This window comes from Oryctolagus cuniculus, chromosome 13 (genome assembly GCF_051225735.1).
Source record: "Oryctolagus cuniculus isolate XC-2025 breed Fujian yellow rabbit chromosome 13, ASM5122573v1, whole genome shotgun sequence".
NCBI classification, from domain to species: Eukaryota; Metazoa; Chordata; class Mammalia; order Lagomorpha; family Leporidae; genus Oryctolagus; species Oryctolagus cuniculus.
The window spans coordinates 69,699,835-69,721,998 of NC_142879.1; the positions used below are offsets into that span (position 1 = coordinate 69,699,835).

A 22,164-nucleotide genomic window follows, 5' to 3' on the forward strand; every position below is an offset into this window, starting at 1 on the left:
GCCTGGGCTGCTGTTCCTTTCAGCAGAGACTAATCTAGAAGTTAATGCTCAAACAAAGCACAAAATGAAACAAAAGGAAAGGCTTCCCTTGTATGAATTTTGGGACTCCCAGCTTAGGAAAATCAAAGGTCTTTGCTCACTGTCTACAGTGCAAGCCTTCCTCGACTCACCTTTCATTCCTGTGTTCTTTTTTTTTTTTTTTCAATTGTAAAATGCCCCTAATGGAAACTCTTCCACATAAATCAGGTTTGTTTTTTCCATAACTTTTGTTTAAAAAAGACTCATTTTATTTATTTGAAAGGCAGAGTTACAGTGAGAGAAGTAGAGAGAGAATCTTCCATCTGCTGGTTCACTCCCCAATGGCCATAATGGCTGGAGCTGGACCAGTCCAAAGCAAGGAGCTTTTCTGGGTCTCACATATGGGTACAGGGACCCAAACACTTGGGCCATCTTCTGCTGCTTTCCCAGGCACATTAGCAGGGAGCTGGATCAGAAGTGGAGTAGCAAGGACTCAAGTTTGTGCTCATATGGGATGCCGGTGCTGCAGGCAACAGCTTAGCATGTTATACCACAACACCAACCCAACATAAACTGTTTTTTTATTTAAGACTTACTTATTTTAGAGGCAGAGTTAGAGAGAGGTAGAGACAGAGAGAGAGAGAGAGAGGTCTTCCATCCACTGGTTCACTCCACAAATGGCTGCAACTGCTGAAGCTGAGCCAATCCGAAGCCAGCAGCTTCTTCGGGGTCTCTCATGCAGGTGCTGGGGCCCAAGGACTTGGGCCATCCTCTGCTGCCCTCCCAGGCCATAGCAGAGAGCTGGATCAGAAGTGGAGCAGCAGAGACCCGAACTGGTGCCCATAGAGGATGCTGGCACTGCACGCCAAGGCTTTAATCCACTGTACCACAGCGTCAGCACCCATATGCCATTTTTTAAAAAGATTGATTTTATTTATTTGAAAGAGTTACAGAGAGAGGTAGAGACAGAGAGAGAGGTCTTCTGTCTGCTGGTTTCCTCCCCAGATGACTGCAACGTCCAGAGCTTCTCGATCCGAAGCCAGGAGCCAGGAGCTTCTTCTGGGTCTCCCATGTGGGTGCAGGGGCCCAAGGACTTGGGCCATCTTCTACTGGTATCCCAGGCCATAGCAGAGAGCTGGATCAGAAATGGAGCAGCCAGGACTAAAACCAGCGCCATATAGGATGTTGGCGCTTCAGGCCAGGGCGTTAACCCGCAGACTCATTTATTACAGTTGGAACCACATGTTATATAGCCAAGACCAGCCAATCTGGTCAAGGGGTGGTCTATGCCCCAACCAATCACAGCCTGTTGCCAGGCAGTTTCCAAAGCCATCCAATCACAGCATGTTGCCAGGCAGCTTCTAAAGCCAGGTGGGTTTCAAAGCCATTCCTGAGTAACTGACGCTCGCTTGCCAGTGGCCACCTTGGCATGGCCTTCTCATTCCAACACAGACTGTGACTTCACAATGACTCCAATGAATGCACCTGTTTGGGCTCAAGTTAGATTGAAGCCTGGAAGGTTAGAGAAACCTAATGAAGGAGTTGGTGAAGAGGCTGAGGAGACGTTAAAAAGCCGTTTTCCGTGCTCATGAGGGCCACGTTGATAAATCAGGAGAGATCTTGGCAGGCTCTAAGGAGGAACGCCTCGTACATGAAGCCCTGGGGCAGCCGTCCCGTGGACCTCCTTCCCTGAAGGTCGCCAGGCCTGCAGGCTGGATGCTTTGCAAGAGGAAGTGTTTCACACAACAGCGGAGGCTACGCGACCCCAGGCCCACCAATTCCCAGCAAGCTGACCTCTCGGAGCCTGTTTCCTCATCTATAAAGTATCTACAATACGACTGCTCTGTAGGCTGTTTGTACGGGACTCACAGGATGATATATTGTGGTGGGGGTGGGGTGGGGTGGGGAGTGCCGCACTGCCCAGATTCCTCTCAGTAATACAGAACACAATTCCTGCCGCTGCTAGTACTGTCAGTAAACAGCCTTCAAATGCCAGCCTCTTTGGGAATGGCCTCCACGGCAGAGCTGCCTCCACCAAGGTCATGCCCTTTCCCTGTGACTGACCAACGTGGAGGTAGAAAGCCTTGGCCAGGGGCTGGCATTGTGGCACAGCAGGTTAAGCCACTGCTTGCAAGGCTGGCATCCCATGCAAATGCTGGCTTGAGTCCTGGGTGCTCTATATCTGATGCAGCTTCCTAGTAAGGCGCCTATGAAGGCAGTGGAGGATGGCCCAAGGGCTTGGGCCCCTGTCACCCACACAGGACCCTCTGGAGTTCCCGGCTCCTGGCTGCAGCCTGGCCCGACCCTAGCAGTGTGGTCAACTGGGGAGTGAACCAGCAGATGGAAGATTCTCATTTTCTCTCTTTCTCTCTCTCTCTCTGATTCTGCCTGTGAAATAAATAAGTCTTTAAAAAAAGTCATTAAAAAAAAGTCATGGGGACCAATATTGTGGCGTAGCATGTAAAGCAGCCACCTGCATTACTGGCTTACCATATGGGTCATGGTTTGAGTCCTGAGTGCTGCATTTCCTATCTAGCTCCCTGCTAATGTCCCTGGGAAAGCAGTGGAAGATGGCCCATGTACTTGGACTCCAGCACCTATGTGGGAGACCCAGATGAAGCTCCTGGCTCCTGGCTTTGGCCTTGCCCTGCCCTGGCTGTTGCAGCCATCTGAGTAATGAACCATAAGATGGAAGGCCTTTCTCTTTGTTAGGAGCCAGGAGCTTCTTCCAGGTCTTCACACTGGGGGCAGGGGCCCAGGTGTTATAGGAGTTTGGAGTTGGGCCTTTGTCTCACCACAAGGAAGAATCATGATGTGGACAGCAAATAGGGTGAGAAAAGTAAGTTTAAGCTGATTTTATTGAGAAGCAGACTTCCATTTTTCAGGAGGGGTCCTCCAGGGAGGGGTCCATCCAGGTCTGGGTATTAGGAACTTATATAGGAAGTGCACAGCAACCGATCAGTTCTTCTACACAGTTTTAATACACCATGGGTCTGCTTTGTTTTTTTCTGTCTCTTGCATAGGGGTCATGGTTTCTGACTGGGACAGAATCCAGCACCCCGACCGGGACTAGAACCCGGGGTGCCAGTGCCGCAGGCGTAAGATTAGCCTAGTGAGCTGTGGTGCTGGCCTTTTCTTCTTCTTCTTCTTCTTCTTCTTCTTCTTCTTCTTCTTCTTCTTCTTCTTCTTCTTCTTCTTCTTCTTTTTAGGACTTTTTGTATTCCTTTGATTTTCATGTAAATCACACAAATGTGTAGAAACTAAAATGAATTTTTAAATTGAAACAATGAACAGGGTGGCCAATGTTGTGGTGTAGCTGGTGAAGTGGCTACTTCTAGTAGCAGGTTCGAGTCCCTGATGCTCTGCTTCTGACCCAGCTTCTTGCTATCTACCTTGGATGGCAGCAGAAGACAGCCCAAGTACTTGGGCCCCTGTTATCCGTGTGGGAGACCCGGATGGAGCCCCAGCCTTCCAGTTTTGCCTGGCCCTGACCAGGCTGTTGAGGCCATCTGGAGAGTGAGCCAGTGTCTCTCCCTCTCTCCTCTCCATCACTCTGCCTTTCCAATAAATAAACAACTCTCCAGAGAAAAAGAAAAAGAGACAATAAACAGGAAGAAATTTAGAGCAACAGAGAATGGACCCAGGACAACGAAAGTCCTTTAAAAAAAGTGGGTAGAAAATGGAAATAAAACACATGTATTTGGGTGCCACAATTTGAAATCCATGTGCCCTGTTTTCATAACATGCATTTTCTATGAACCTTGTGAAGACCCTCTGGTACAAGCAGAACTTTCCATCGAGTCAGGTGCATACTTGGGCCCTGGGTCAGGAGCCTGCAAGCTTGTCCTGTCAAGACCCGGATGGTCAGTATTTTCCCCCATGCAGCCCAGGCCACATCTGCTGCATTGATTCCACTCTGCCGTTGGGGCAGGAAGGCTGCCAGAGACAACAGGACCTCAAGGAGCGTGGCTGGGACCCAACAAAACTCTATTTACAAAGAGGCCGTCTGCCAGGCCTGAGGCTGGGGCTCTGGTCTGCCTGCTCTGCTCTAGATGAACATACAACTTCAGCAAAGCAAACAGCCCTGCACCTTGGCAAGCAGCACCCCCACCTGAGGAGCGGTGCTTTGGGGGACCCGTTCCTCACTGCTCTTACAAATGGGCAGAAGGTTCTGCCAGCCTCTCCCTCTGTACACCCTCCTGGGTGTACAGAACGGCTCCTTTTGTTTTCTTGAAGTGGCCGGTTTTGAATTGAGTTGCGTGGAGTCACCTGTTAAGCCCCATCCTTTGCCAGTTCTGTGTCATTGCTGCCCAGAAGGGAACTGCTTGAAGGCACGAGGGGAGATGTGATCTCTTCATGGATTCTGGGTAAGCGTGTATGTCAGGAGCAGTCAGCTGTTTTGGTTGCAAACATCAGAAGCTGACCCAGACCCTGAGAACAGAAAATGGACTTTGTTGTTTGCAGATGTTCTGGGGCACAGGTGTATTGGATTGTTTCCCATCTGAAAAACCACTTATATTCATTACACCAAAAATCTTATATACTCATCTATAATTCCATTACTGAAAGGCACTCACTCTTACAAATTATTTTTGATATATTGTTGCAAGTTTTAAACTTTTCTTCTAAGTTTTTATTGATGTATTTTCATTTTATCTGAAAGGGAGAGAGAGAGAGAGAGAGAGAGAGAGAGAGAAAGACAATGGCAAAAAAAGAGAGAGTGAGCTACCACCCCCTGGTTCACTCTCCAAGGAACACAGTAGTTGAGACTAGGCCAAGGCTGAAGCCAGGAGCCCAGAATTCCTTCCAAGTCTCTGACGTGGGTGCAGGAATCCAAGCCGCTGAGCCATCATCTCTTGCCTCCCAGGATGCACATTAAGAGGAAGTTGGATCAGAGATGGAGTAGCCAAGACTCGAACCAGGCACTCAGGAATGGGATGTAGGTGTCTCAGGGGATGACTTACGCTGCTGCTCCAAACACCTGCCCCTGCATCTTCCCACAAGTCGTGTCTTGGCTTTACATCACGGTCCTCATATCGTATTAGAAGAAACATCATCCAAACTATCATATGCCCTTTATTTTTAATATTTATTTATTTGAAAGAGTTACACACAGAGAGGAGAGGCAAAGAGAGAGAGAGAGAGAGAGAGAGAGAGGTCTTCTACCCACTGGTTCACTCTCCAGTTGGCCACAATGGCTGGAACTGTGCCAATCCAAAGCCAGGAGATTCCTCTGGATCTCCCACTTGGGTTGGTTGTGGGGGCCCAAGGACTTGGACCATTTTCTGCTGCTTTCCCAGTGCATAGCAGAGAGCTGGATCAGAGGTGGAGCAGCTGGGTCTCAAACTGGCACCCATATGGGATACCAGCACTACAGGCAGTGGCTTAACCCACTACGCCACAGCACTGGCCCCATGCCTTTTATTTTTAATACTGGAGTCATAAGCTATTGAGTGGATATACGGGGGTGTTCAAAAAGTCTGTGGAAAATCTAGACTGTGAAAATACTCTGCATAGATTTCAAAAAAATTCTTTGTACCTCAATAAACTTGTATTTTTACTCTATTTCCCTCAAACTGTTTGAAGTACCCTCATAATGTCGGTTAATTTTTCTTCTATTACTGCAGTTTTTTTGGGGCTTAGTTAGAGTCCTTGCTTTTTAGGTTGTTTTAGATTAGTTCCTTACAGTGAGGAACAGAAATAACAGATTGGAGAGTAGAGTATGAATCTTTCTTAGGTTCTTGATACATGTTGTTTTCTTATAAGGATATTATGGAAATCTTTTCTTCTTTAGGTATACTCTGGATAATAATGTTCTAGCCTAGAACAGAGAAAATTTTATGAAGAAAACTGGTATCTGGTCATTAAGAATCTGGTGTGGCATGCTGACATTCAGCGCTTCAGGTACGGTAGCCCTGTTTGTTCGTTATGAACTGTGTGTTCTGTGGCATGAGGACCTGAGTCAAGACCCGCCTCTTCCTGATCCGTGTTTGCAGTGATTCACTTTGTTAGGAGCTGGGTATGAGCTCTGGGCTAGACTGAGGGCCGCGTCCTGGGCCATCTGCCTAGGTTTCCGCGACTCCGTGTCCCCTCCCTGCTACATTTCATCTGTGCAATGGCCATTGGGACAGTGCTGCCATCCCAGTGGCTAAGACTAAGTACAGTGACAAGTAAGGAAAACGTAGCAAGTGGGGGCTGGCACGCGGTGAACGCGACTGGCGTGTGGCCATCATTTTTACCGTGCAACCAAAAGCACAAAACTGTTTCCCTGCAGGTTTGTCAGCTGAGCAATGTTTTCATTGTGGTAGGGCCTGGCCTTAAGGAGGCCGGCATGTCTGAGGTGGCCGTGTGCCCCCCTGTCGCCAGGACTATTCTGTTGTGCAGGGAAACCCATCCTGGAGTCTGTAGGTCCCTCCGGCAGGGTGGGGCCGGATAGGTGCTGGGAGCCTGCCTTCATGACACCGTATGCAAATTTATTTTCCTAGGAGTGAGTTTGAAAGAATCTGCAGAAAGGAGGTGAGACCACCGGGCTTAATGGTGATGAAAGATGTGGCCATTGTGAAATCGGAGCATAACCTGAGTGAGAAATCAGTTACCAAGGTCCAGGACTTCCAGGAAGACGAGGAGCTCTTCAGATACTGCACCCTGCCCGAGGTCAGAGGCTCTGTGTGCTGGGCTTGTGTGTGGCATCACCGGGCTGCGAGCCTGCACCCCTGCCCCCAGATTTGCTGCCCCTGACCCTCCCGCATGTGGCTCTAAGCCATGTAGTCCGCAGCTGGAGGTGCTTTGGGCCCCCACTGGGTATTTCGCGAGTTTTGGTTGGCACGCGTTAGCTTCTCCTGGGTGGGAGCCGGGGATGCCGCAGTAGCGGGGCTCAGCCATGCTACAGTGCCCAGAGCCAGAGCAGCCCCCTCCCCAGACAGAGAATGACCCCACCCGCAGCGCCAGGGATGGCAGCCTTGAGGAGCCGTGTGTCTGTTGAGAAGGAACAGAATTCTGGGTGAACGGGACACAGCCCTTCCAAGACAACAGGCGTGAAGTTACTGAGGATATGATTCGTAAACTCATGTATTTTTTTCTTTTTTCTTTTAAATATTTACTTGAGAGATAGAAGTTTTAGGCAGAGGTCTTTCATCTACCAGTTCCCTCCCCAAATAGCCTCAACAGCTGGAGCTGGGCGCATCTGAAGCTATGAGCTAGGAGCTTCTCGCGGGTCTTGCATGTGGGTGCAGGGGCCCAAGGATTTGGGCCATCTTCCACTGCTTTCCCAGGCCATAGCAGAGAGCTGGATCGGAAGTGGAGCCTCTGAGCCTCTGAGCAAACCAGAACCCATATCGGATGCTGATTCTGTAGGCATATGCTTTACCCGCTGCACCACAGCACTGGCCCCACGATGTGTTTGTTTTAAAAATTAGATTTCTTTCTTTTTTTTTTTTTTTGAAGAAGAGTATTATTCTCTTTTTTGACAGGCCGAGTTAGACAGTGAGAGATGGAGAGACAGAGAGAAAGGTCATCTTTTCGTTGGTTCACCCCCTAAATGGCCGCAGCGGCCGCCGTGCTGCACTGATCAGAATCCAGGAGCCAGGTGCTTCCTTTTGGTCTCCCATGCGGGGGCAGGGCCCAAGCAATTGGGGCATCCCCCACTGCTTTCCCGGGCCACAGCAGAGAGCTGGACTGGAAGAGGAGCAGCGGGGACAGAATCCGGCGCCCCAACTGGGACTAGAACCTGGGGTACCGGTGCCGCAGGCAGAGGATTAGCCAAGTGAGCCACGGCACCAGCCAAGAGTATTACTCTTTAAGAGTGAACTTTATTTAAAGAAAAGATCTAAGCAGTACACAAAGACATGAAGCAAAAAGGAGTGACCCCAGCTCCCCGGAACCTTGCTCCCCGATGAGTGTATGTGTCAGGAATTCTCTCACTTGTACATCTCCTGCCTGTGTCGGGGATCAGGAACCTCCTGGCTGTCACCTTGTGTTTTTCACTTACAGTGGGTGCCTGTCATCCTCCCATAGCCCTCTGCATGGAGCCACCTGGTAACTTTCAAACTGCAGTATACCAGGGTCTTAGTTTCCGAGCCATTTGTTGGAATGGCTCAGCAGGAGGCTTCCCAGGGAGTATAGGAATTATAACCAGGTGCTGTTAGAGAGCTTGGTTCCCAGAGGTGGGCTGTACAGGGATGCCACCTGTGCCGTCACATCCAGGTCCCAGACAGAGGACCGAGGGGAAGCGGCCCCCTGGACTGTCGTGCAGTCCTGTGCTGGAGATGGAACTCGGCTGCGGGATGGTGGGTGACAACTTGTGGTTGGCGAAACGCTGCTGTGAATACCTTGGGTGAATATTGGCAGTTCCTGTAGCGCCCTCAGGAGGTACGAGTTACGTGAATGGTTACTTCTCTGTCCATGTGTTGGGAAGCATCACCAGCACATCGAACTCAACGATTTTCAGAAAGTTAGTACTCGGGATAAGATTTAGAAGGAAGCTGATGTAATTGAGGGAAGTGACTGGCTAAAGAACAGTATGGAGGGCAGCAGGGATGGTGGGGATGGCTCTCAGCAGTGGGGGTTTATAAGCGCCAGTCCAGGCCAATGTGCACAGTCCCAGGCTTGGTGTAGATGGAACCATGAGGCCTGCCTCTTGAACTGTTTGTACATTTCAAGTGTTTCAGGCTGTAACTGCCAACATTCCCGACCTAGCAGAGATCAGGCTGTGAGGAGGAGCGGGCCCTGCCTCCTGTTTTGGAATCAGACCTGGCCACGCTTGAATGCCGTCTTCTTCCCTGATCTGACTTCACCCTTGGCCGTGCACCCACAATGCTCCCAGGTCATGATTGAGTCAGTATCTTGATTCTCACGGGACCTCCAACTGCACAGGCACAGGACCTGCTTTTCTTGTCCACTGCTGCACGCCTGCTTCCTGTGACTGGGCCTGCTTCCCGCCTATGTGAAGATGTGGAGGGGAGGGCACACTGGTTGTGCAGTGTCCTCTGAGCCGCTGCCCTGCTCTGACCTGGCCGCTCCTGACAGCAGCGAATCCTGCTGAGCTCTTCCTTTCTTCTCTTACTGTCTGAGAGGCAGACTGATGGAGAAATCTCCACTCACAATTCTACTCCACAGATGCCCATAAGTGTCCAGGGCTGGGCCTGCCAAAGGTGGGCGCTGGAACTCAATCCAGGTCTCCCACGTGGGTGGCAAGAACCCAGCGACTTGAGCCATCAGCTGCTCCCTCCCAGCGTGTGCAGGAGCAGGGAGCTGGAATTGGGCACAGAGCTGGGACTCAAACCCAGCTGCCGGGCCAGATGCTCCCCTTGGGCCCACTTAGGCAGGGTCGTTCTTGTGCAGGGTCTCCAAGAAGAAAAAGGAAGCCGTTTCTCCCTGGGCACTGTCTGTGGCTTTGGGTGGCAGAAGGGCTGGTCCTGGCCTTCTAGGCTGATACCTTACAGAAACGCACCCCTTTCTTGTAGAAGAGAAACAGGTTATATTCCCAGCTACTCAGACAAGCCTGCCCAATTCAAAGGGTTGTAGATTTAGAGTGGTTTCCAGTTTCTGGATTTTCTGCCATGCTTTGTTCGCAGTGTTGTGAAATACTGACTGTTACCATCTTGCCTGTCATAGAGGAGTTGGCCTTGGTGCCACTGGCCTGTACTTCTGATTGCCCATGAAACTTTGTTCCTCCCCCTCCCCCTTATTTTTCTTAGATCTTGAAATATGTGGAGTGCTTCACCGGACCCAATATTATGGCCATGAACACAATGCTGATTAACAAACCTCCAGATGTTGGTAAAGGACTCTTCTTATTTTTTTTTTTGATTTAATTTTATTTTTTTAAACTTTTATTTAATAAATATAAATTTCAAAAGTACAGTTTTGGATTATAGCGTTTTCCCCCCCGTAACCTCCCTCCAACCCTCTTTCTTTTTTTTTTAACTTTTATTTAATGAATATAAATTTCCAAAGTACAGCTTATGGATTACAATGGCTTCCCCCCCATAACGTCCCTCCCACCCGCAACCCTCCCCTTTCCCACTCCCTCTCCCCTTCCATTCTCATCAAGATTCATTTTCGTTTCTCTTTATATACAGAAGATCAGTTTAGCATACATTAAGTAAAGATTTCAACAGTTTGCTCCCACACAGAAACATAAAGTGAAAAATACTGTTTGAGTACTAGTTATAGCATCAAATCACAATGTACAGCATACTAAGGACAAAGATCCTACATGAGGAGTAAGTGCACAGTGACTCCTGTTGTTGACTTAACAAATTGACACTCTTGTTTATGGCATCAGTAATCACCCTGGGCTCTTGTCATGAGCTGCCAAGGCTATGGAAGCCCCCTGAGTTCACTGGTGGGTGGCAGGGGCCCAAGCACTTGGGCCATCTTCTGCTGCCTTCCCAGGTGCATCAGAAGGGAGCTGCGTTGGAAGTGCAGCATTCAGGACTCGAACCAGCGCTCATAAAGGATGCCAGCATTGTAGGTGGTACTTAACCAGTAGTGCCACCACAGTACTCCAGGACTCTTCTTATTAAGGAGAAGCAAGAAAAAATTGTTCAATTAACATATGTGAGGTTGATGTTCTGACCTTGGTGGTGCAGAACTTCCAGGCTTCTGGCTTCAGACTGGCTTTGCTCCTGCAGTTGTAGTGGCTGGTTCACTCCCCAAATGGCCACAATGACCAAAGCTGGGCCGATCCAAAGCCAGGAGCTTCTTCTGGGTCTCCTACGCAAGTGCAGGGGCCCAAGGACTTGGGCCACAGTAAACTGCTTTCTCAGGCCATTGCACAGAGCTGGATCGGAAGTGGAGCAGCCAAGACTGAAACCCCCACCCATATGGGATGTGGCACTGCTACTCCACAGTACTGGCCCCTTCGCATTTGATTTGACATCCAGTTGGTTGCTTCTCTCTCAAGGTTGATTTTTCTGTAGTGTTGTTTCATTTCCTGGGGATAGTTCATTTTTCTGGTTTTCTAGGCAAAGGATAAGGAATTCTGAGACTTGGACAAATGTCTTTTTAAGACATTAGATTTAATTTGATTATTTATTTAAAATTAAAAAAAATTTGTCTGAGAAGAAAAGAGAGAGAGCGAGAGCCCTCTCAAGAAAGAGCCCATCTTCTGATTCACTCCCTGATACTTGCAATGCCTGGGGCTGGGCCAGGAACTCAATCCAGGTACCCACCTGGGTGGCAGGAACTAAGGTACTTGAACCATCTTCACCCAGTGCCTTCCAGGGTGCAGAGTGGCAAGAAACTGGAGTTAGGAGCCAGGACTGAGTATCACACCCAGGCATCTGAATGGGGATGCAGATGTCCTCACCAGTGTCTTAACCACGGGGCCTCTTGTCTGCCCTTGAACATCTATTAACAGCAGGTTGTCTTTCAGGCAAGAAGACGTCCCGTCATCCCTTGCACCAGGATCTGCACTATTTCCCCTTCCGGCCCAGCAATCTCATTGTTTGTGCTTGGACCGCGATGGAGCACATTGACCGGAACAACGGTTGTCTGGTGGTGCTCCCCGGCACCCACAAAGGCCCCCTGAAGCCGCACGACTACCCGCAGTGGGAGGTAGGTCTATCTGGGAGCCGAATCTCCTTCCCGGTTTTAAATTTCACTCAGCATCCATAAAGAGCATACAGGGGAGAGGGCACTGCCTTTCTTAGCCAAGCGCTGTCCTGAGACTTAGAAGTGCGATCAGTTGGAGGATGTCAGACCAAACACCCAGTGTAGTTGTCCTTTGAACACGTGTTTGAAAACCGGCCCAGGTGGGGAACTTGAGCAGGTGCTGCGGAGGGCCCGAGATGGCATGGCCTAATCGCAGAGGAAGACGTAAGCACTTCAGTCCTGGATGTGGGTGATACGTGCCCCCCGAGTCTGCTCGCTGACCGTGGCTCTGAGAGCAGAGAAGAGGAAGGGATCGCGTGCTCCAACTGCAAAGGCCAGCAGGGCTCTTCGGAGGGCTGGACGGAGGAGAATGGCCCAAGCAGAGAGGCCTGGTTTAAAGGGCAGAGAGACAGAAAGAGAGGGGAGGGGTGGGGGGGGGAGAGGGTGCGAGAGAGAGGGAGAGAGAGAGAGAGCTCCTCCATCTGCAAATTCACTCCCCAAATGATCACAACAGCCAGGGCTTGGACAGGTGTCCCCAGTAGGTGGCAGGGACACACTGTACTTGTCACCTGCTGTGTCGCAGGATGTGCGTCAGCAAGAAGCTGGGTCCAGAAGCCTAGGAACCAGGACTCAAACCAGGCATTCTGATGTGGCATGTGGGTTTCCCAGTCATCATCTTTGCCCTAAACTGAGCATATTTTGAGTGTATAACATGATCACTTTGATACACACACACACACACACACACACACGCACCCCTGTGCAATCCCCACCACAATCGAGATAAGCTCTCTTAATCACAGGTAAACACTGAGTTACTTTCTGGCTTTGTTCATCCGTGCAGCTGTAGATGCTGGGGACTGGTATGCTCCTTTAAGCCAATGAGTGGCGGCATCAGATCGGTCCTTGAGGAAGAATAGGCTGACACTCTGGCCCAGGATGCACTGGAGCTGTGGGCGTCCAGAGCCAGAGGAACCAGAAGGAGATCATGAGCATTTGAGGCGTAAGATGAGGAGGTCGGGAAGGCCTGAGAGATGGTTGGGCTGGAAGAGCACCTGCGGCAGGAAGTGGGGGTTGTAGGTCTTTAGAAGTGAAGAACCTCTGAACGTTCGTCTCGTTAGTTAGAATTCTTGCACGGATAATTAGTGTCACGTGAAAATGTTTGAGTCTGATCCTGTTAGAAAAACTTGGAATTGTGAGATCATCCATGCAGTTCCGGTTTTGGTGAGAGTTAGTGCAAGGAAGCAGCAGGAGAGGCTCTGGATGCCTTAGGCCGAGGGATGTCTGTAGGACTCCAGGGCCAGGCTGGGGCTGTCCCCTCTGTGGGGCTCAGAGTGGTGGCAGCTGCAGGGCTGGGGGTCTGACTCGCTGAGCCTGGGTCACGTTTCCACCTTTTGCCAGAAGAGAAGGGCACTGGGTCAAGGTTCACCACTCTGCAGCAGGGAAGTGGGCGCAGACAGAGGCATGGGATTTGGGATCCCTTGGGAAGGGGAATGGGTGCTCCTGCCTCCCTGCCCCCCAGTGACCCATGTAAACTCCCACACTGTGAACTTTATTGTCTTTCTCGCTGTCTGTCTTTCCTCTCTCCCTTCCTTCCCTCCTCCCTCTCTTTCCCTCGCTGTCTCCCTCCCTCCCTCTGTCCCTTCCTTCCTTCTCTTTTTCTTTCAGAGACAAACACAGCGCATGCATGCACTCCCATCTACTGGTTCACGCTCCCCAGAAACCCGCAGTGGCAGAGACCAAGGAGCTGGGAGCTCAGGCCAGGTCTCTCATGTGGGTGGCAGGAACCCAAGTAATTTTTTAAAATAGGAGCTTACAGCTTATTATTTTATTTATTTTTAAGATATTTTTATTTATTTGAAAGGCAGAGTTACAGAGAGAGGTAGAGACTGAGAGAGAGAGGTCTTCCATCCACTAGTTCACTCCCCAGATGGCCACAATGGCTAAAGCTGTGCAGATCCGAAGTCAGGAGCCAGGAGCTTTTTCTGGGTCTCCCATGTGGGTGCAGGGGCCCAAGGACTTGGGCCATCCTGCACTGAACTCCTGGAGCACAGCAGAGAGCTGTTCCGAAGAGGAGCAGTCAGGACTAGAACTAGCACTCATATGGGATGCTGGTTCTGGCTCTTCAGGCCAAGGCTTTAACCCACTGTGCCATAGCACCGGCCCCAGGAACCCAAGTACTTGCCCCATATTCTGCTGCCTCGCAGGGTCGGCATTAGTTGAAGCTGGAGGCGGGTATGGAACTCAGGCCCCTGATGTGGAGTGTAGGCATCTACACAGCTAAGCCAAACCACACCCTGAGGCTTGCAAGCTTTACATGCTTCTCACTTGTGTTTCTGCAATAAAGAAGCAACCCATTACCTAAAGCGATAACTTGCTTTGGAAACAGTTTTAAACAAACACCAAATGTATTCTTTTTGTTTTTTTCTTACTAAGGACGTGACATAAATGGTTTTGAGCAAAAAGTAAATAAAGTACAAATTGAGCATTTCCACCCTGCCCCTCTTTCAGAAGGACTGGCTTCTCAGAGACGCGCCCCTGTAATGGAGAAGAATGTTCGCGAGCTCTGGGAGAGGACACTGCTGGCAAAGACTGTTACAGAGTCAGCTGGCAGGGTCAGGAGGAGGGCGGATAAGGGTGACCCCTGTACTGATCCAAAAGGCAAAGCCCGTCTGTGGCTTCCTGTTTGACTCAGTCATGAAATTTCAAAGATTTTAATACCAACACATGACTTCTCAAACCAGGCACCGAGAGGCTTTTGTGTATGGAAAACTTTGTCTTTCTTTCTGTTTTTTTTTTTTTTTAAAGGTTCTTTTATTTATTTGAAAGGCAGAGATACACACACACACACACACACACAGAGCGCGAGAGAGAGTGAGAGGGAGCGACAGGGAGTGAGAGGGAGTGAGAGAGCACTTCCATCTGCTGGTTCCCTCCCCAAGGGCTGGGGTTGGGCCAAGCTAAAGCCGGGAGCTTCTTCCTGGTCTCCCACATAGGTGCAGGCACCCAGGTTCTTGGGCCAACATCTGTTGCCTTCTCAGACACATTAGCAGCAAGCTGGATTGGAAGTGGAGCAGCCAGGACTCGAACTGGCGCCAATATGGGATGCGAGCATTATAGGCCAAAGCTTAACCCATGTACCACAGTGCTGGCCCCTGAAAACTTTTCCAAGACTGATTCAGATGTCTCTTTCTCTTGGAAGAACAGAGAGCGCCCGTGCTCCCGTGGTGAGCCGTTGAACAAGTTTTTACTGATGCTGCTGCTTCCTCGTGTTTAGCTGTGTGTTCTCTTGTGTGTCGCAGGGAGGAGTTAATTTAATGTACCACGGGATCCAGGACTACGAGAAGAACAACGCCCGCGTACACCTTGTGATGGAGAAGGGGGACACAGTTTTCTTTCATCCTTTGCTCATCCATGGATCCGGGCGGAACAGAACCCAAGGCTTCCAGAAGGTATGCGTTCACGTTGCTGCAGCTCTCAGAGATGATGAGTTAGAAACAAACATTTTAAGATATATGAAAATATGAAGGATCTGTGAGTTTTAACTAAACTGGACTTTAGTCCAGTTTGTTTACCAGGAAATCAATTTCTGGGCCTTGTGCCTTTTTGGCTCTTATCAGTGAGAAGCCAGAGGACCTCAGGATCCTAATCATGTGGATATTACTACTGACACATGAACGTGCTCGGGATGGCTTCTTCTGGGGCAAAAATGTGGAATTTAGATGCTTGTGTAAATGATAACTGGAGGGAACTTCATGTTAATATTACTGCTGGGAAAGCAGTATTGATCCAATACACGTTGTATTGATTCTGAATTGATTGCCCTGAAGCCAGAATGAACTTCAGCCATACATATGTATCTATATATATTTATATCTATATAGATATAGAGATATATCTAGAGATATATATGCATCTTTTTAATCCCTTGGCCTTAGAAGGTTTTAATTTCATTGCTTGCATTCAAAAGGGAATGAGGATCCTCACACACCCCGGATGGTTGACTTCTTGGTCTCACAGACTGACGGTCCCGTGGGTGCACATTCTCCCAGGGTAACATGCTGTCCACACCCAATACTGGAGCTCCTTTGGGGCCCAGTGGGGCTTTCCAGTTCATGATGCTGTTCCCACCAATCCCTGAAGCCTCTCTGAGGCCAAAGGTCAGGGGTCACATTTCATGTTCCATCCATTCATTTTCTTCCCTGGGCTCAGTAGGGCCCAGATTAGGCTGAGGCAAGTTGAGGCAGCCTCCCCAGGGGCAAAATTTAAGGGGATGAGGCCAGCGCTGTGGTGTAGTAGACTAAGCCTCTGCTTGTGGTGCTGGCATCCGATATGGCTGTTGGTTCATGTCCCAGCTGCTCCTCTTCCAATCCAGAGTCTGCTATGGCTGGGAAAGCAGTGGAAGATGGCCCAAGTGCTTGGGTCCCTCCACCCACATGGGAGACCCGGATGAAGCTCCTGGCTTTGGCCTGGCCCAGCTCTGGCCATTGTGGCCATTTGGGGAGTGAACCAGCAGATGGTGGATCTTTCTGTCTTTCTCTGTCTCTCTACTTGACCTCTCAAAAAAAAAAAAAAAAAAAAAAACTTAAAAAAATTGAGAGGATTCCAATAAAACCTCAGCAATCAAGGTCCCTTACATGTTTCCCAAGTCACAACGAACACAAACAACCCATCCTGTGCAACAATGCCAGAATCTTAAATAGAAGATGGGATTGGACTCTGCACTCACACAGCCCTCCGAGCCACAGGAGTGAGGAGGTGCAGGGACAGTTATGCAAATGTCGCTGTGGGTTTTACTAGATGACTGTGCAGTGTTCCTCCAGGATGTTTTCAGTAGCCTTAATGCCCCAGAAAAATATTAATCATCATGAAATAACAATGTGAATGCCGGCGCACACGTGTTTGCCTTTGCCTGGGGCTCTGCTGTGGCTACACGGGGGCTCACCTAAGGAAATGGAGTTTGTCACTCCACTCTCTGGAAGCTCCATGTGTTGGGCAAAGTAGTAAGTCCTCCTGCAGGGTGCAGTCACCTTAAGATATCTGACCTGTGGCAAAGACAGTGAGTTTTAACGTTGCTTTGCCACTTAGGTCTGTGTATAAGTTTTTCTGGAACGGGAAGAACCACATAACTTAAGCCTTTGCCTTGAAGGAAACAGCGGCCTTGGCCTTGAAGTGTTCCCTCTGATTTGCGAGGAGGTGGGCATGGGTTTTCTTTCCACGGTGTCTTTTGTTTTCATGCTTGCCATCAGAATACTAACCCTCCCAAATTTGGCAGGGGGCCTAGTCTTGGAACTAAGAAGATGACGGGCTACTTGGGATACCTGGCTTTGTGGGGCTTAGGAAAATCCCATGGCAAAGTTCTCTCACCTAGAGGATTGTGTTTCCTGTCCCCTCTATACCTTTTCTTTTCTTAAAGATGTATTTTTTATTTAAAAGGCAAAGTGACAGAGAGAGAGAGAGAGAGTGAGAGAGAGAGAGAATCTTTGATGCACTGGTTCACTCCTCAAATGGCTGTAATAGCCAGAGCTTGGCCAGGCTGAAACCAGAATCCTGGAAGTCTGTGTGGGGCAAGGACCCAAGTGCTTTCCCAAGAGAGGTCTTCCATCCACTGGTTCCTCCTCCCCCCAATTAGCTGCAATGGCCAGAGCTGGGCTGATCTGAAGCCAGGAGCCAGGAGCTTCTTCCAAGTCCACACATGGGTGCAGGGGACCAAGTAATTAGGCCATCTTCTACTACCTTCCCAGGCCCTAGCAGAGAGCTGGATTGGAAGAGGAGCAGCCAGGACATGAACCAGTGCCCATATGGGATGCCGGTGATATAGGCAAAGGCTTAGTTCACTATGCCACAGCACCAGCCCCCCATCTACACCTTGTAAAAAACAATGATGGGCTCAGCTGCCTCAGTTATCACACCTGGTTCAAACCATTTGTAACTTTTCAGTTAGCCTTTAACTGGGGTCCTGGGAGAGGGATGGAGCTGAGCTACAGAGAGACTGATTTTGTGTCCCATGGAGCAGGCTTCCAGTGTAGAATTGGCTGGGTAAGAGAAGGCCTCCCTGCCTGGTTGGTTGCTGGCAGCAATGGGATGTGTTTCTCAATTTCACCACTCTCTATAGGCCATTTCCTGCCATTACGCCAGTGCCGACTGCCACTACATTGATGTGGAGGGCACCAGCCAAGAAAACATTGGGAAGGAAGTTTCACGAATGGTGGATAAATTCCAGGGCTATGAGGGCACCGTGGACTTGAAGGTACGCTTGTGAAAAATAAGGTACTGGTGTCACGTGTGTCTTCAGATGCTTCACGGTTCTCCCACCCAGTTTAATTCTGGGAGGTGCAGAGTGCACTGCTGAGCCGCACTGAGAGTGGCAGTGGCCTTTCCAGCTGCACCTGCTTCCCCCTGCAGGGGACCCGGGCACCTGCAGCTGCAGCTCTGTGTCTTGGGGAGGTCCCACAGTGCGAGGTCAGACCTGTTGCACACAGCACAGACAAGAACAAAAGTAGGAAGCAGATTTCGGTGAGATAAAATGAAGCTCAGAACGCTACCTTCTGAAGGCAGAGCAGGGCAGGTCCAAGTTCGGGATGGCCATCAAAGGCCTCCTGTTCACCACAGAATCACGCATTTGGCCATTAGCAAAGCCAGTGAGGCTGCCAGAGAGCAATGCCCAAGCACATGTTCCTTTTGGTAAACTTGCCTCTGGGGTTTGAGGAGAGGCGCAGCTTGCGTACAGCAGGGGTAAAGATCAGGAACATTCATTGAGTAGGGCCATGAAACAGTGCTGCATATGCTCTCTTGTGGACACGCATCACGCGTGCATCATCATTTTTAGCTAGTGGATATTCTGCTGAAGACCAGTAGACGGATTATCAGTCAAGGCAAATAACTAAACGTGGTGACCTTAGTTCCTGTAATATGCGCGTTTTATCTGTTCTTTATATGTAATTTGTAATAGATAATGACAAGTGCAATGGCAAATGCCTCCGAGGGAGACGGGCTACCACAGGGACTCTGGGCTGCTGAGTGGGCTGTAGGACACTGCCTGCCAAGGCAGCCACCAGCCGTTGCCAGTCACAGTCTGAAGTAGCTTCCCAGTGTGAGAATCTTCTTCCTTCATTTCCTGCAGGTGTGACCCCAGCTGACATGTCTTGGCTTGGCATTTTTCCCTCGAAATCTTGTCCCTTGCCTTTTGTTCAGTCCTTAAAATGCCTCACACAGTCAACCTAATCTGTCCACTGGGACTTCTGTCTGACACCCTGAATTTTAACATAGGACAAACACAGTATGGGGTCAGCTCTGCTTAATTGCAAGTTCTGTGTCTGTAGATCAATCATCCAAAGTATAAAAGAGAAGCAGAAACATTTAAAAAAATATTCCACTAGACTCAAATATGTACAGACTTGTTCCTTATTAACGAGCAGACAGTCAAAGCTACCGGTGACCAGCAGACAAATTGTCTGTGTCATTAGTCCCTGAATGATCCAGAACAACTGTTTACATAGCATTGTCATTGTACTAATATTATGAAGACTCTAAAGATGACTTGAAGTAGGCAGGAGGATGTGCACAGGTTAGATTCAGGTTTTATACACTACTTGATACTCAGATGAGGGACTGGAGCAGCCTCAGATGTTGTATTCCCTGGGGGTCCTGGAACCAGTGCCCTGAAGATATGATGAGGTCCAGCTGCACATATGTTTGAATTCAGCAAGGCTGTGCTGAATAAATGCCTCCTATATTTACTGGGAATGGCGGTGCTAATTGTTGTGATCTGCTCTATAATTCTTTGTGAGGTATCAAAGCACGTTCACGTCCATTCTCCTGTTTTCTTCTCCCACACCGAAAGGAGCAGTCAGCACAGCTCCATGCTGTGTAGGAGAACATGAGTCCCAGTGGTTGGTGCAAGTTCCCTTAGCAACATAAGAATTCAGAGGTCTAATTTAAAACCATCCTTTCCACCATACCTTTTGCCCAGAAATAAATAATAAACAAGGAGTTCTAAATTGTGTCATCAAAAAACAAAGGAAAAAAAGCAACAAACAAATTAGTAACCCAAGACACTGGTTTTCCCGGTTAGGATGTAATCAGGAGTAGAATGTTCTAGATGGCTCAAGCAGTTAGCATAAAGGGCGGCAGGGAAGTGCAGAGGAAACTCTTCAGGAACTGGCGATGTTACGAGACATTCCCTGCACTTAGCAGGTGCACCACCTCAGCCAGGGCTGGCGATGTGGGGCCCCCACTGACTTAGTGTGGTGGCACTATTTTAGATATTACGTTAATTGGAGTCTCAGAACATGGTTTACTTACTAACCAGTGTAGCAATTATGGGGAAATTTTCCCCCTATTTAACCCTTTGTAGATGGTGAATAGGCAAATAGAAGTATTCCATAAATTCCTTCTGTTTGGCCTTATTTCCAGGATATTTTTATATTTCGAAGTCGACTTGTGAAGGGGGAACGAGTCAACCTTTGAAACCACCCTTCGCTAAAACTCTCCTACAGGAACGCAAACAAAACCAGATGTCAGAAGAAAACCCTTCCCTTGTGATGGTGTCATCTGTGCTATCACTCGTTAACAAAATCACAAACCATGGCTCAGGTACTTGATTGCATACAGTTAATTCTGCAGTGCAATGAGGGTGTGGTGATGGAAGTAAAAACAGTAAAACTGAAATAGTATTGTCTCAAGGAAAATCATCTGGGGTTACAACAAGATTAATAAAGATAGTTGACATATAATTTCAGTGTGTGAAGTCGGTTTATTTCATTCAGTTGCTGAAATGAATGCTTTGGAACTCAGGAAGAGCTGAGGTTTGCGTTTCTGTCCTGATAAACCCACAGCCTACCAATTTCCTGTCGTGACAGATGCTTCTCCAACTGAGAACACCATATAACACATTGACCTTTTATTAAAGGCTTCAGGAGGACATAATAAAGACACAGTAAGGGTCTGATACAGGCCTCCTTGCACAACTTCCTCACCCCAACTGTCCTCCTTAAGAAACCCACCTGGTATTTCTGTTCTTTTAAAAATTAGTTTATTTATTTGAGAGGCAGAGTTACAGACAGAGAGGGGGAGAGACAGAGAGATCTTCTATGCACTGTTTACTCCCTACGTGTCCGAAGACAGGAGCCAGGAGCATCTTCTGGGTCTCCCATGTGAGTTCAAGGGCCCAAGCACTTGGGCCATCTTCCACTGCTTTCCCAAGCCATGAGCAGGGAGTTGGATTGGAAGTGGAGCAGCCAGGACTTGAACCAGCATCCACATGGGATTCTGGCACTGCAGGTGGAGGCTTAGCTTACTATTGCCACAATGCTGGCCCCTACCTCTGATCTTTTCCTCTGTTCAGATGGTGTGTGCTGTTGGGCAGGGCAGTCGAAAGCCTTGAGCATTTATGAATGAAAAACCACTTCCTTCATGGTCCAGAGAAAGTTTTAGGTACTTTTGCCTGGATTGGAAGTATCCATGGACTGGAGAGGATTTCACCACAGCACCATATTTCTGGACCAGTGGAGGGCAGCAAGGAAACACAGTCTTGATTTTTAAAATTGTAGTTAGGACTTTAGTGAGAAAAAATAACAAAGGGTCTCTTTCTTGCCATTCTGCTAAGCAGAAATGTCCCCAAATCTAGCATCACCTTTCTGGTCGGTTTCTTTGTAGGGACACCTTGTTTAGGACTTGTTCCATCTGGAAACCAGGGTTGCCAAGGGACTCCTGGGGAGGATCTGAGCAGACTGGATTGTGGAATGGCGCTAAGATGTAAAGAAGGAATGCCAGTGTGAATAGCTAGCACTTAGGCAACACTGTTTTGTTCTGGACTAAACTTCCCAAGCTGGTTTCAAACTTCAGTGTTAAAAAAAAAAGGGGGTGTGTGTGTGTGGCATTGTGGCATAGTGGGTGGAGCTTGTTTGGAAAGAGTGGATTTGGGGCCGGTGCTGTGGCAGAGTGGGTAAAGCCGCCACCTTCAGTGCTGGCATCCCATATGGGTGCTGGTTGAAGTCCTGGCTGCTCCATTTCTGATCCAGCTCTCTGCTATGGCCTGGGAAAGCAGTAGAAGATGGCTCAAGTCCTTGGGCCCCTGTACCTGCATGGGAGACCCTGAAGAAGCTCCTGGCTCCTGGCTTGGATTGGCAGACTCTGGCTGTTGTGGCCATTTGGGGAATGAACCAGTATATGGAAGACTTTCTTTCTCTCTCTCTCTCTCTCTGCCTCTGTAACACTGGCTTTCAAATAAATAAGTACATAAAAAATAAAAAAAGACAAAAAAAACCACTTCAGTTGGAAAAATAGTTTGCACAAGATGTTTCTGTCCATGTGTATTTGTGAGTGAAAGCCAACCAATCAGGACGTCACATTTTATCCATGGTTTTGTCCATGAAGGAAAAGAACAGCTGAACGAATGGGCACTGCTCATCATCCATGTGGATCCCAGGCGAGTGGAGGAGAGAGGAGGAGCTGTAAAGGGGATGGCACTGGTGCTTGGCAGAATGAGGGCTGCCTGGTGCCTCAGAGGCTGGGCTTGGCCTGGGCTGCTGTTCCTTTCAGCAGAGACTA

General features: G+C 48.9%; 1 protein-coding gene across 1 annotated transcript; it reads left to right on the plus strand.

Annotated features, from left to right (window-relative positions):
• The first annotated feature begins 6,465 nt into the window (after nucleotides 1–6,465).
• Nucleotides 6,466–20,348, plus strand: LOC138844872 (phytanoyl-CoA dioxygenase, peroxisomal-like). Its single transcript, XM_089312328.1, has 6 exons — nucleotides 6,466–6,672; nucleotides 9,714–9,795; nucleotides 11,396–11,577; nucleotides 14,916–15,065; nucleotides 17,729–17,863; nucleotides 20,029–20,348. The coding sequence occupies exons 1-6, from the start codon at nucleotides 6,484–6,486 to the stop codon at nucleotides 20,080–20,082; spliced, it is 792 nt and encodes a 263-aa protein (XP_089168454.1). The 5' UTR covers nucleotides 6,466–6,483; the 3' UTR covers nucleotides 20,083–20,348.
• The last annotated feature ends 1,816 nt before the right edge of the window (nucleotides 20,349–22,164 follow it).